At 59.8% G+C, this 14,859-nt stretch overlaps 1 protein-coding gene across 8 annotated transcripts; it reads right to left on the bottom strand.

The window, feature by feature from the left end:
* Nucleotides 1-2,119: 2,119 nt before the first annotated feature.
* LOC132340501 (uncharacterized) lies at nucleotides 2,120-13,173 on the bottom strand. Of its 8 annotated transcripts, none has more exons than XM_059871526.1 (8): nucleotides 12,131-13,173; nucleotides 10,789-11,782; nucleotides 9,452-10,429; nucleotides 7,959-8,966; nucleotides 6,535-7,542; nucleotides 5,813-6,216; nucleotides 5,113-5,233; nucleotides 2,120-4,910 (listed from the first exon to the last, which is right to left on the bottom strand). In XM_059871526.1, exons 2-8 carry the CDS (start codon nucleotides 11,503-11,505, stop codon nucleotides 4,053-4,055), a joined length of 5,094 nt encoding a protein of 1,697 aa, XP_059727509.1. In that variant the 5' UTR covers nucleotides 11,506-11,782; nucleotides 12,131-13,173; the 3' UTR covers nucleotides 2,120-4,052. The 8 variants fall into 8 exon arrangements, with proteins under 8 accessions (XP_059727509.1, XP_059727504.1, XP_059727505.1 ...); XM_059871521.1 differs by having other exon boundaries at nucleotides 5,113-5,899; nucleotides 5,948-6,216; nucleotides 12,131-13,170; XM_059871522.1 differs by having other exon boundaries at nucleotides 5,113-5,947; nucleotides 5,996-6,216; nucleotides 12,131-13,170.
* Nucleotides 13,174-14,859: the final 1,686 nt, after the last annotated feature.

Below are 14,859 nucleotides of genomic sequence, written 5' to 3'. Positions count from 1 at the left end.
TCAGCCTGGAAGGAGGCGCTTGGAGCCTTCGGGGCTGCACCCGGCTCTGGGTTACAAACTGTGTGTGCTGGAAAATGCCAGCGGCTCTGCAGGAGGGCAGAAGGGGCCCGGGGAAGGCCCAAGTGCTCCGTGCAAGGGAAAAACCTGCCCTGGCTTTGGTGTAAATAACTAGGCAGTGTTGGCTTTTGCTATTATGTATGGACTTGTGCAAATTATTCTTAATCACAGCGAGTTTGATATGGTACAGTTTGTAATCACCTTTCACTGCTTTTGCTATAGTGTAATTTGTTCAGCTTTTTGTGGCCAATGCCCTGGCCCCTGTGTAGCTCGTATCCTCAGAACATCATTTATGGATGATATTTTAGTTTGTGGACAGTGTGAAAAACATACATTATAGTTTTGGCTTTCCCAAAATATTAAAGTGGATGCCATGTGTTGTGCATTGTAATGTTAACTTTTGCAGAAGTAGCTGTAGTTGTGAAATAATAACAAATGCTTTTATTTTTGTAACTAACTGACAATAATGAGAATGACTCAGAGATATTTGTGAAATAGTTAATGCTGGTTTAAAGGACTTGTGGAAATAGCTAAAACTGTCTGCCTGGTCAGATAACACTTGAGGAAGGGATGTGATGAGGACCCCTGCCACTGACCCTTCCACTGTCAGTAACTGTCACCTGCTGCAACCACAGAACAGGGGGTCCTTGTGAGGGAGTGACACACAACCCTCAAAACAACAACCCACGATTCCTGCACATACTCTAAAAAGGCAGGTTGGGGGTCAAACCAACCTAAAGAATTCCTGGAACATGTAAAGGAGTTCAAAGAAGTGTTTGAATGTGTATAATTTGAACAATACAATGGTAAAACTAGACAAGAAGAGTTGCTGTGGTTAACCATTGTGCCTCTGGCCATGGCCAAGCACCCAGTGCTGTTACTGATTTGTCTCTAATTATCCCTTATTAAACTTTTAACAATTCTGAAGAGTGAGGCTCCTCTCTCAGAAAACCCCAGTTGCTCAGCCCCTATTGTTCTCCCAAGCCAGGATTTGTCAATCCTAAACTTTATCTGTGTGGAAGAGAAGGAGGCTGTGAAGAAAAGGAAGATGCACTGGTGTGGAGGCCCAGGGGCTTAACTCTCACTTATCTGCTTCCTTGCTGCACCTGTTGTTGTGCACATGCGCAATGTGTTATGCAGATTGGTTTACTAAAAGGTGTTTTCTTAACTGGCCATTATCTTAATTGGTGATGGAGTTTGGATTGGTTGACCAATTGGATCTGTCTGTATTGGACTGTCTGTGAGGGGGTGAGTTTATTAATTAGTACAGAACAATACAGTATGGTAGGATAAGGTGATTGATCAGCCTCCTGCAGTCATGGAGTCAATGCTAATCATTTCCATGACAGCCCTCGGCCCCCATCACTCAGAGCCTGAGCTGCTTGAGGTTTGTTCTGCTGGCAGCTGGGGACTGATGATTTTTCTTTCAGCACTGGACAGTCCTTGTTCCAGTGCCCCCATTTCTTACAGGATGCACTCTGCTCCTTCTCCGCAGGGGAAGCTTTCTTGGGTGACTTTTCCTGAGCTGCCTTCTTGCTGGGTTGGGATGAACTCTTTCCCTTGGGCCCCTGTCTCAAAACACCTTCCAGGCACCCTCCAGCAGTTTATCTATGTCTTCAACTCCCTTTATCTGTTCTTCTTTTATCATTTGAAGCCTGACCCACACAAAACAAAACCAGATGTGCTTCACCCTCAGCTGATTCAGGATCTACATCAGTATATTTGATGGCAGTTTCTCTTCACCTGTTTAAAAAATCAGTGGCTGATTCATCATCATTTTGCCTCACTTGCTGAAGCTCTGACCAATTGACAGCTTTAGAGACCCCATGTTTTAACCCCCATTCCACGAGGCTTTGATATCAGTTTAATTTTGCCATCTGCTCGGGTGTATTTCCATCCCACCCCGGGTTTCCAAGGGGAAATCTCTCAGAGACAGCGCCTTGAAGCAGCTCCCTGGCTGTGCTCCCCTCAAGGAATGTTGGGATGGCTTTATTGACCACTCGTCCCTCAGTGGGCTCAAGGAATGTGTCTGACACAGAGTTCAGATCAGACCAGTCTGATGTATATAGAGAATAATCATTTGTTTATTTATTTATTTATTTAAATATTTATTTATAGGCTGTACGGTGCACACATGAACTGATAGATTATATTGCACCAACCAGCAGCTACAAGGAATCACTGATAATAGCAGTATCAAATACCATATCAAATTTCTGGTGATCAATAGCAATGTGTAAATGGCAATACAAAAGTGTAGAAACCAATGCAGAATTGCAGAAGCAATTTATAAAATTGCAATTTATGACCTGGCTCTGCTGCAGGCACAGTGGAAAGCTGGAAGCTGCTGAGGGGACTCATTCACCCCTGTCCCCTGTCCCTGAGTGTCCCTGAGTGTCCCCAGTGACGTCACCCCTGGAATTCCCATCAGGATTTGGGACAGTATCAATGAGAAATCCCAGAAAATTCCCCAAATTTGTCTCAAATACTGCACGGGGAGGGCACAGGTGACAGCAGCAATGCCCCTGAGGATGTCACTACTGTGATGATGTCATGGCAGTGACATCACCATCCCTGCAGCAGCTTCGGGATGCCCTTGATGGCTTTTTGGCACTTCTCAGTCACCACAGGGGCACTGGAGCTGTTGGAATCACAACTGAAGATGTTGTTGATGTCATCAAGTGCCCCTAGCAGGTGATCCTTGGCCAGGCGAGTGTTGGCCACCCACAGCCGCTCAGCCACGGCCACCTTGGCTGGCAAGGCCTCGGGGACATCGGGGGACTCCTCCTCTGTCCCCTCCATGGTGTCTACGATGTCCCTGAGCAGGCGCTGCAGCTCCCGGGGGAAGGCGGTGGCTTTGTCACACGCGGCCACCAAGTGCTCCAGCAGCCCCAGGGTGGCCTCCACCTCCTGTCCCCTCCTGGTGGCCATCAATGCCTGGCTCTGGGTCACCACAGCCCCTCCCATGGCCATGGTGGCCGCCAGCACCTTGTTGTGGCCACCACCACCCGGGCCTCAAACGACGCCACTGCCGACACCCCTCCTCCCTGCCAAGGGCCAGTGGCAGCTCCTGTTCCATGGCCACCATGTTTTCCGGAGCTGTCCCCAAGCAGGCGGCCGTGTCCTGCCAGTCCCTGGCCTTGGTGGTGGCTGCAACAGCGGCCTCAGCAGTGGCCACCTCCCTGCAGGAGTCACGGAGCTCGGTGGCCTCTCTGGCCAGCTGATCCCAGCTGTTCACGAGCCTGGCCATCGACTCCTGCCAGGCGCTGGTCACAGCTCTCACATCGGCCCAGGTGGTCCCAGGTGTTGCTCTGAGGGTGGCCAGGGCCCGGCCCAGGGAGGGGACACCACGGTGGCCCAAGGAGGTGACACTGCCGTGGTTCACAGTCCTATGGAGGCTCCGGGTGAGTCTCCTCATGTCCTCATGCAGGGAGTTTGGAGACATGCGCAGGCACTTGGCCTGGTGTGGCCTGGTCGTGGTGGCCACCAGCTTGCCCAGGGTGGCCACCATGGCCACCATCACCTCCAGCTGTGGAGGGGACAGGGGAGATGTCAGGGACCTGGTGGCACTTGTGACCTCCGAGGGTCCCCCTTGTCCCCACCCTGGAGGGCTCTGCTGTCCCCTCCATCCCTTTGCAACCCCCTGTCTGCTCCTACCACCCCCGTGCCCCTGTGCCACCTCTCGTGTCCCATCTGTGGGGACACGGGGACACCGCACACATGGCACCAGGGACATGGCACTACCACCAGCCCAGTGGCACCAGTTCTGTCCCAGGCAGGTGGCACTTGAGGGGCTCTTAGTGACACGAGGAGCTGCTGGCACTCGAAGAGCTGGTGGCACTTAGGGAGCTTTTGGTGACACGAGTTGCTGGTGACACTTGAGGAACTGGTGGTGCTTGAGGAGCTCTTGGTGGCACTCGAGAAGCTGGTAGCACTCAAGTGTCCACAAGTCTCTCCAATGACATCACTGCCCCGATGATGTCACAGCAGTGACATCACTGTCCCAGCAGCAGCCTTGGGATGTCCTCAATGGCTCTTTGGCACCGCTCGGCCACCGCACGGCTGCTGGGGCCACCAGGGCCACCATGGTCACCACAGGGACTCAAGAGGAGGTCGTGGATGTCTCCAAGTGCGCCCAAGAGGTGATCCTTGGCCAGGCGGGTGCTGGCCCCCCATAGCCGCTCAAACTCGGCCACTTTGGCAACCAAGGCCTGCAGGACTTCAGGGGACACCTCATTTATCCCCTTCAGGATGGCCTCGATGTCCTTGAGCTGGCACTCCATGATCCAGTTGAACAAGGTGGCTCTGTCACACGTGGCCACCAAGCGCTGCAGCAGCCCCAGGGCCATCACTACCCAATGTCCTCTCCTGGTGGCCACCCCAGCCTCTGCCATGGCCTCATTGGTGGCTGACACCACCTGGGCATCGTGCGTGGCCATTTCCCAGGCCACCTCTTCCTTGTCCAGGGTCACCATCATCTGCTGCTCCGTGACCATCTTCCTGTGGTTGTCACGGAGCTCGGTGGCCTCCCTGGCCAGCCAGTCCCAGCTGTCCACGAGCCTGGCCACCAACTCCCACCAGGCGCTGGCTGCAGCTCTCACACTGGCACAGGCACAGGTGGTCCCAGGGGTGACCTTGAGTGCAGACAGGGCCTGGCCCAGGGAGGAGACACCACAGTGGCTCAGGGAGGTGACACTGCCGTGGTCCAGGATCGCATGAAGGCTCCGGGTGAATCTCCTCAGGTCCTCTTGCAGGGAGTCTGGGGACTTGTGCAGGCACTTGGCTCTGTGTGGCCCAGTCACGGTAGCCACCAGCTCTCCCAGGGTGGCCACCACGGCCACAAGTGCCTGCAGCTGTGGAGGGGACATAGGGGGAGGGGACAGGGGAGGTGTCAGGGACCTGGTGGCACTTACAGCGTCCTGCAGTGGCCCCATGCCCCCAAGGGGTCCCGTTTGTCCTCTCTGTCCCTTTGTCAGCCTCTTGTCCCGCTGCCACCCCGTGCCAGCCCCATGCCCCCTCCAGCATCCCCCCATCTCCCTCTCTGCCCCATCGCACCTCTTGGAGCTCCATGGTCACTGGGGACACCTTGTGGACACCTTGGGGACGCTCCTGGGGTCGAAGGAGCCTTGTGATGTCCTCGGTGGCTCTTTGGCACCGCTCAGCCACAACACAGGTACTGGGGCCAGTGCGATGACCAAAGAAATAGAACTTGATGATGTATTCAACTGTCCCCACCAGGTGATTCTTAACCACACGGATGTTGGCCTCCCACAGAAGCTTGGCAAGGGCCACCTTGGCCACCAAGGCCTCGGGGACATTGGGGGACCCCTCATTTGTCCCCTCCAGGGGGGCCTCGATGTTCCTGAGCAGGCGCTGCAGCTCCCGGGGGAACATGGTGGCTTCGTCACACGCGGCCACCAAGCGCTCCAGCAGCCCCAGGGCCACCTCCATCCTCTGTCTCACCATGGTGGCCCTTCTTGCCTCGCTGGCAGCCTTCATGGCCTCTTCCCTCACCTGGGCTTCACGCCTGGCCACCACCTTGGCCCCCTCCTCCCTGCCCAGTGCCTGACTCAGCTCCAGAATGTCTTCCTGAGCGGTCCAATAACGGGCAGCTTTGTCCTGCAGGTCCCTCTCCCAGGCGGTGAAGGCGGCCACCCTGTAGGCCGCCTCATTGACCGCCCTCTTGCAGGCATTGCGGAGCTTGGTGGCCTTTCTGGCCAGCCGGGCCCAGCTGTTCACAAGCACAGACACTGACCTGTGCCACTTGCTGGCTGCCATTGTCACATGGTCCCACGTAGTCCCTGGGGTGCTCTTGCAGGCGGCCAGGGGCTGGCTCAGGGAGGTGGGAGGGTCATCATCATCGGAAGTGAGAGGATCATCATCATCAGAGGTGGGAGGGTCATCATCATCGGAAGTGAGAGGATCATCATCACCAGAGGTGAGAGGGTCATCATCAACGGAGGTGACATTTTGGCGCCTCCAGGTGTCATCAATGCGGTGCAGGGTGGCCCGGAGCTCCTGGGTGAAGCAAATCAGGTCCCAGCACAGGCACTCCGGGGATTTGGGCAGCATCTCCTCATCCCGCCAGGGCAGGGTGGCCAGCAGCTCACCCACGATGGCCACCACAGTGACCTGTGGCCTCAGCAGGGACGGGGACAGCTGGGGAGGGAACAGGGGAGGTGTCAGGGACCTGGTGGCACTTACAGCCTCCTGGGGTGGCCCCTTGCCCCCGAGGGTTCCCCTTTGTCCCCTCCATCCCTTTGTCAGCCTCTTGTTCCCTCTGCCACCACCTGCCCCCTCGCCTTGTAGCCCCTCCCACCCCCTGCCCCTCTGCTGTCTCCTCTGCCACCGCCCACCAAACTCTAAGCCCCTGCCACCACCTGCCAACCCCCTGTGTTCCCTCATCCCCCCCTGCCTCCTCTGCCCTAGTGTCCCCTCTGTCCCCCTCCTCCCCCCCTGCTTCACCCCGCACTGCACCTCTTGGGGCTCCGTGCTCACTGGGGACACCTTGGGGACACTCTGGGGATGCTCCGGGGGTTGAAGGAGCCTTGGGATGTCCTCGATGGCTCTCTGGCACCGCTCAGACACTTCACGGGCACTGGGGTTGGCAGAATCATCAGTGAACAAGAAATCAATGATGTCATCAAGTGTCCCCACCAGGTGATCCTTGATCAGGCGAGCGTTGGCCTCCCACAGCCGCTCGGCCACGGCCACCTTGGCCACCAAGTCCTCGGGGACATTGGGGGATGCCTCATTTATCTCTTTCAGGGTGGCCTTGATGTCCCGAACCCTGTGCTGCAGCTCCCGGGGGAAGGCAGTGGCTTCGTCACACACGGCCACCAAGTGCTCCAGCAGCCCCAGGGCCACCTCCAGCCGCTGTCTCACCTTGGTGGCCATTGTTGCCTTGCTGGCAGCCACCCAGGCATCTGTCCTCACCTGGTCTTCCTGCCCAGCCAGCACCTCGGCCCCCTCCTCCCCGCCCAGGGCCTGACCCAGCTCCACCATGTTTTCTTGAGCTGTCCCATCACGGGCAGCCTCATCCTGCGGGTCTCTTCCCTGGGCAGTGAAGGCAGTCACCCTGTAGGCCGCCTCATTGACCACCTTCCTGCAGGTGTTGCGGAGCTTGGTGGCCTTCCTGGCCAGCTCGGCCCACCTGTCCATAAGCACAGCTACCAACCGCTGCCACTTCCTGGCCACCATTGTCACACGCATCCGGGTGGTCCATGGGGTGCTCTTGCAGGAGGCCAGGCCCTGGCTCAGGGAGGTGACAGGATCATCATCATCGGAGATGACATTGTGCCACCAGGTGTCATCAAAGCAGTACTGGGTGGTCTGGAACTCCTTGGTGAAGTCCACCAGGTCCCAGTACAGCCATCTTGGGGCCATAAGTAACAGTATCATCTCGTCCTGACTAGGCAGGGTGGCCACCAGCTCGCCTAGGATGGCCACCACGGTGACCTGTGGCTGCAGCAGGGCCAGGGACAGCTGGGGAGGGGACAGGGGAGGTGTCAGGGACCTGGTGGCACTTACGGCCTCCTGCGGTGGCCCCCTTCCCGAGGGGTCCCCTTTGTCCCCTCTTTCCCTTTGTCAACCTCTTGTTTCCTCTACCACCCCCTGCCCCTCCTCACATAGCCCCACCTGCCCTCTGCCTCTCTGCTGTCCCTTCTGCCACCCTCTGCCACCCCTTGTGTCCCCATCCCCCTGGGTCGCCTCATCCCCAACTGCCCCCTACCCACCATGTCCCCTCCCCTGTCACCTCCCACCTTCCTGCCACTCCCTCCTGTCCCCTTTGCAACCCCTTGTCCCCTCCCATCACTCTGTGTCCCCTCCATCCTTCACTGCCCCCTCACCCCCCGTTCCCCCTCTTCCTGCCATGTGTTCCCTCTGTCCCCCCATCGCACCTTTTGGAGTTCCATGCTCACTGGGGACACCTTGGGGACACTCTGGGGACGCTCTGGGGGTCGAAGGAGCCTTGGGATGTCCTCGATGGCTCTTTGACACCACTCAGCCACCCTGTGGCAATGGGGGTTGTTGGGAACACAGCCGAAGTAGCAGTCGATGATGTCTTGAAGTGTCCCCACCAGGTGATCCTTGGCCAGGCGGGCGTTGGCCTCCCACAGCCGCTCGGCCACGGCCACCTTGGCCACCAAGTCCTCAGAGACATTGGGGGATGCCTCATTTGTCCCCTCCAGGGCGGCCCCAATGTCCCCAATCCTGAGCTGCAGCTCCTGGGGGAGCGCAGTGGCTTCGGCACACGCGGCCACCAAGCGCTCCAGCAGCCCCAGGGCCGTCTCCACCCGCTGTCTCACCATGGTGGCCATTGTTGCCCGGCTGGCAGCCTCCCTGGCATCTCTTCTCACCTGTGCCTCATGCTCGGTGTCCATCACAGCCCACTCAATCCAGTCCATGGCCAGACCCAGCTCCATCATGATTTCCTGATCTATCCAATAACAGGCAGCCTCGTCCTGCAGCTCCCTGGCCCGGGTGGTGGCGGTGATCGCCTCAGTGGCTGCCTCAGTGACCACCTCCCTGCAGGTGTTGCGGAGCTCGGTGGCTGCCCTGGCCAGCTTGGCCCAGCTTTTCACGAGCTCAGACACTGACCCCTGCCACTTGCTGGCCACCATTGTCATGTGGTTCCGGGGGGTCCATGGGGCACTCTTGTAGGTGGCCAGGGCCTGGCTCAGGGAGGTGACAGGGTCATCATCATCAGAGGTGACATTGCAGTGCCACCAGGGGTCATCAGTGCAGTCCCGGGTGTCCCAGAGGGCCCTGGTGAATTCCTCCAGGTCCCAGTACAGACGCAATGTGGACACAGGCAGCATCTCCTCGTCCCGCCTGGGCAGGGCGGCCAGCAGCTCGCCCAGGGTGGCCACCACGGTGACCTGTGGCTGCAGCAGGGTTGGGGACAGCTGGGGAGGGGACAGGGGAAGTGTCAGGGACCTCGGAGCACTTGTGGTCTCCTGCGGTGGCCCCCTGTGCCCCTGAGGGGTCCCCCTTGTTCCCTCCATCCCTGTGTCAGCCTCATGTTTCTTCTGCCACCCCCTGCACCTCCCCCCGCAGCCCCTCCCGCCTCCTGCCTCTCTGCTGTCCCTCTGCCACCACACCCGTAGCCCCTGCCACCCCCCGCTGTCTCCTCTGCCATCCCTCACCAGCTCCCATGTCTCCTCCCCCTGTGTCCCCTCATCAGCCGTTGCCCCCTCACCCCCTTTCCCCTCCACCCTTCTGTCACCTCCCCCCTTCCTGCCATTCCATCCTGTCCCCTTTGTGACCCCTTGTGCCCTCCCACCAGCCCCCGTGTCCTCCCCATCCCCCATTGCCCCCTGGCCCCAGTGTCCCCTCTGTCTCCCTCTCTCCCCCCTCCCCCCTGTCGCACCTCTTGGAGCTCCATACTCACTGGGGACACCTTGGGGACACCTTGGGGATGCTTCAGGGGTCGAAGGAGCCTTGGGATGTCCTCGATGGCTCTTTGGCACCGCTCGGCCACCCCACTGGGGCTCTCAGGACCACCATTGACATACAAGTTGATGATGTCGTCAAGTGTCCCCTCCAGGTGATCCTTGGCCAGGCGGGCGTTGGCCTCCCACAGCTGCTCAGCCACAGCCACCTTGGCCACCAAGGCCTCGGGGACATTGGGGGATGCCTCATTTGCCCCCTCCAGGGTGGCCTCGATGTCCCCAACCCTGCGCTGCAGCTCCCGAGGGAACGCGGCAGCTTCGTCACACGCGGCCACCAAGCGCTCCAGCAGCCCCAGGGCCTCCTCCACCCACTGTCTCACTGTGCTGGCCCTTCTTGCCTCGCTGGCAGCCACCCTGGCATCTCTCCTCACCTGGGCTTCATGCCCGGCCACCACCTCAGCCCCCTCCTCCCCGCCCAGGGCCAGAACCAGCTCCATCATGTTTTCCTGAGCTGTCCCATAACGGGCAGCCTCATCCTGCAGCTCCCTGGCCCGGGCAGTGGCGGTGGCCGCCATGTCAGCCATCTCAGTGGCCACCTTCCTGCAGGTGTTGTGGTGCCAGGTGGCTGCCGAGGGCAGGTCAGCCCACCTGTCCAATAGCACAGCCACCGACCTGTGCCACTTGCTGGCTGCCTGTGTCACATGGTCCCAGGTGGTCCATGGGGTGCTCTTGTAGGCGGCCAGGGCCTGGCTCAGGGAGGTGAGAGGATCATCATCTTTGGAGGTGACATTGCGGCGCCACCAGGGGTCATCAGTGCAGTACAGGCTGTTCCGGAGCTCCCTGGTGAATTTCTCCAGGTCCCAGCACAAGCACCTTAGGGACATGGGCAGTGTCTTGTCCCGCCTGTGCAGGGTGGCCAACAACTCGCCAAGGATGGCCACCACGGTGACCTGTGGCTGCAGCAGGGCCGGGGTCAGCTTGGGAGGAGACAGGGGAGGTGTCAGAGACCTCATGGCACTTGTGGCCTCCTGTGGTGGCCCTGAGGGGTCCCCTTTGTCCCCTGGAGATCCCTTTGTTAGTCTCTTGTTCCCTCTGCCACCCCCTGCCCCTCCCTGCATAGCCCCTCGCACTCCCTGCCTCCACTGCTGTCATCTCTGCCACCCCCTGCTCCCCTGCTGTCCCTCCTACTACCCCCCGTGTCCCTCCTATCCCCCTTTTCTCTCCATCCCTCTGTCACCTCCCTCCTTCCTGCCACTCTCTCCTGCCCCATTTCCAACCCTCTGTCCCCTCCATCCCTCTGTCCCCCTCTGCTCTCCCGGCCTCCCCTCCGTCGCACCTCTTGGATCTCCATGCTCACTGGTGACACTTCGGGGACACCTTGGGGACTTGCTGGGGATTGAACGAGCCTTGGGATGTCCTCGGTGGCTCTTTGGCACCGTTCAGCCACCCCACAGGCACAGGGGCTGGCACAACCACCAGTGAAATAGAACTTGATGATGTTGTCAAGTGTCCCCTCCAGGTGATCCTTGGCCAGGCGGGCACTGGCCTCCCACAGCCGCTCAGCCTCGGCCACCTTGGCCACCAAGGCCTCGGGGACATTGGGGGACATGTCATTTGTCCCTATCAGAACGGCCTCAATGTCCCTGAGCAGGCGCTGCAGCTCCCGAGGGAAGGCGGTGGCTTCGTCACACGTGGCCACCAAGCGCTCCAGCAGCCCCAGGGCCACCTCCATCTGCTGTCTCACCGTGCTGGCCCTTCTTGCCTCGCTGGTAGCCACCCTGGCATCTGTCCTCACCTGGGCTTCATGCCCAGCCACCCCCCCAGCCCCCTCCTCCCCGCCCAGGGCCTGACCCAGCTCCACCATGTGTTCCTGAGCTGTCCCATCACGGGCAGCCTCGGCCTGCAGCTCCCTGGCCCGGGCAGTGGCCACTCTGTAGCCTGACTTAGAGGCCACCTCCCTGCAGGCATTGTGGAGCTGGGTGGCCTTCCTGGCCAGCTGGGCCCACCTGTCCACAAGCACATCCACTGACCGCTGCCAGCGCCAGGCCTCCATTGTCACATGTTCCCAGGAGGTCCACGGGGTGCGCTTGTAGGCGGCCAGGGCTCAGGGAGGCAGGAGGGTCATCACCATCGGAGGTGACACTGCGGCGCCACCAGGTGTCATCAGTGCCGTACAGGGTGACCCGGAGCTCCCTGGTGAAGTTCTCCAGGTCCGAGTACTGGCGCTTTGGGGATACGAACAGCATCTCGTCCAGGCTGGGCAGGGTGGCCAGCAGCTCGCCCAGGATGGCCACCACGGTGACCTGTGGCTGCAGCAGGGCAGGGGACAGCTGGGGAGAGGACAGGGGAGGTGTCAGGAACCTGGTGGCACTTGTGGCCTCCTGCGATGGCCCCCTGCCCCCGAGGGGTCCCCTTTGTCCCCTCCCTGGAGGGTTCTGCTGTCCCCTCTGTCCCTCTGCCACCCCCCTGACCCCTCTGCCACTCCCTGCCACCTCCTGTTGTCCCCCCCCTTCACCTCTCTGTCACCGTCCCCCATTCCTACTATGCCCTCTTGTCCCCTTTGCGACCCCCTGTCCCCTCCTGCCACCCCCATGTCTCCTCCGTCCCCCACTGTCTCCTCCCGCCACCGCCCATGTCCCCTCTGTCCCCTCCCCCCCACCACTCCTGGATTGTCGCACCTCGAGGGGCTCCATGGCCGCTCCAGGGATGCCTTGAGGACACTCCAGGGACACTCTGGGGCCACTCCGGGTGACAAACACACCCGGGTGGCAGCTGGGGACACACAGGAAGCTGACGCGGCCAGATAGGAGAAACAGGAAGACGCGATGTCACTTCCCCCCCCTGCCAGTAGGGCAAAGACGGGGCCCTGATGCCCCCCTGATATCCCCAACGGGACCCCCATGTGCCCTAAGGGTCCCCAGCAAGACCCCAATGTCCCCTCAGGGTCCCCAACAAGCCCCAAGAGTCCCCCGATGTCCTGTTGGGGGCACTGGGGACACAGCAGGGTCCTGTTGGGGACACTGTGGGGACATCAGGGACATCATGGTGATCCAAAATGGGAAAGGGGATGTCAGGACAGCCCCGGTGTCCCCATGGAAAGGACATGGGGGTGTCCCCAAGGTCCCCAACTGGACCCCCGTGTGTCCCCAGTGTCCCCAACCGGACATCAGGGGGACACTTGGGCCTTGTTGGGGACATTGGGGCAACACTGGGGCCATGTGGAGATGCTCAAGGGACATTGGGGTCCCGTTGGGGACATTGAGGGGACATTGGTGACCCTGTCCTGGCCCCACAGGTCGGGGGGGCAGTCAGGGTGAGGCAGTGAGGTCACCTCTTCCCGCTTGCTCCATCCGGCTGTGCCACGTTCCTGCATGTCCCCAACTGTCACCTGGGTGTGTTTGTCCCCTGGAGTACTCCCAGTGTGTCCTCAGAGTGTCCCCAAGGTGTCCCCGGAGTATCCCCAGAATGTCCCCAGACTGTCCCCAGAGTGTTCCCAGAGTGTCCCCACCAGCCATGGAGCCCCACGAGGTGCGACATTCCTGGCGTGGGAGGACACAGGAGTGACAGAGGGGACAGGAGGGTGTGGCAGGAAAGAGGGAGGTGACAGAGGGGTGGAGGGGACTGAGGATGGATGGGGGAGGGGGGACAACAGCAGGTGGCAGGGGGGATGAGGGGGTGACAAAGGGACAGAGGAGACCGCAGAATCCTCCAGGGAGGGGACAAAGGGGACCCTGGGAGGGCACAGGGGCCACCACAGGAGGCCACAAATGCCACCAGGTCCCTGACACCTCCCCTGCCCCCTCCCCAGCCCTTCCCTTCCCAGCTGCTGGATGCTCTGCTGGACGTGGTGGCCACCCTGGGCGAGCTGGCAGCCACCACCATGGCCGGGCCACAGAGGGATGAGTAGCAGCGCGTGTCCCCAGAGTCCCTGCCCACGGACCTGAGGAGCTTGGCCTGGCACCTCCGGGATGCCCTGAACCACCCCGGTGTCACCTCCCTTGGCCACCGTGATGTGTGCTACCTCGACCCGGCCCTGGCCACCCTCAGGGCCACCCCAGGGGCTACCTGGGCCGATGTGAGAGCCACAGCCAGCACCTGGCAGGAGTTGGTGGCCATGCTCGAGGAGAGATGGGACCATCTGGTTGAGGAGGCCAATGGGCTCCGTGACACCTGCAAGGACACGGCCACTGCTGTGGGCATTGCCCGGGCCGGGGACCTGCAGGACGAGGCCACCAGCAGGGGGACAGCTGGGGACACCCTGGTGGCCACAGCCCAGCAGCTGCCAGTGGCCCTGGACAGGGATGAGGAAGCCTCGGCGAGGCCCACACGCGATGCCCAGGTGTCAGTGGCCACCAACGAGGCTGTGGGAGAGGCTGTGGTGGCCACCAGCCAGGCTAGGGTGGCCATCAGGAGGAGACACTGGGCAGAGGTGGCCCTGGGGCCACTGCAGCGCTTGGTGGATGCGTGTGACAGAGCCACTGAGTTTATCAGTTACACGGAGTGCCAGCTCAGGGACATCAAGGTGGCCCTGGAGGGGACAAAGGAAGCGTTCCCCAATGTCCCCGAGGCCTTGGTGGCCAAAGTGGCCAAGGTTGAGCAGCTGTGGGAGGCCAGTGCCCGCCTGTTCAAACATCACCTTCTGGGGACACTTGGGGACATCCACAGCCTCCTCTTGAGTCCCTATGGTGGCCACGGTGGCCCCAGTGGCCCCTGCAGCCACGTGGTGGCCGAGCGGTGCCAAAAAGCCATTGAGAACATCCCAAGGCTGCTTCAGGACAGTGACGTCACCACTGCAACATCATCATGGCAGTGACATCATCGGGGACATCGCTGCTGTCACCTATCCCCACCCTGTGCAGTATTTGAGACAAGTCTGGGGAATTTTTTGGGAATTTTCATTGAAATTGCCCCAAATTCTGATGAAAATTCCTGGGGTGACATCACTGGGGACACTCTGGGGGCACTCAGGGACATGCAGGGATACTCAGGGACACTCAGGGACAGGGGACAGGGGTGAATGAGTCCCCTCAGCAGCTTCCAGCTTTCCACTGTGCCTGCAGCAGAGCCAGGTCATAAATTGCAATTTTATAATTGGCTTCTGCAATTGTGCATTGGTTTGTGCACATTTGTATTGCCTTTTGCACTTTTGTATTGCCTTTGACACATTGCTATTGATCACCCACAATCTGATATGGTGTTTGATACTGATATTGATTATCAGTGATTCCTTGTAGCTGCTGGTTGGTGCAATATAATCTGTCCGTTCATGCGTGCACCGTACAGCCAATAAATAAAAAACTCAATAATTATTTTATTAATACCCTCTATATTAATCAGACTGGTCTGCTCTGAACTCTGTGTCAGACACATCCCTTGACCCCACTGAGGGACGAGTGGTCAATAAATC

Source organism: Haemorhous mexicanus, chromosome 32 (assembly GCF_027477595.1).
Source record: "Haemorhous mexicanus isolate bHaeMex1 chromosome 32, bHaeMex1.pri, whole genome shotgun sequence".
Lineage (NCBI taxonomy): Eukaryota > Metazoa > Chordata > Aves > Passeriformes > Fringillidae > Haemorhous > Haemorhous mexicanus.
This window is presented reverse-complemented; position numbering and strand designations above follow the sequence as displayed.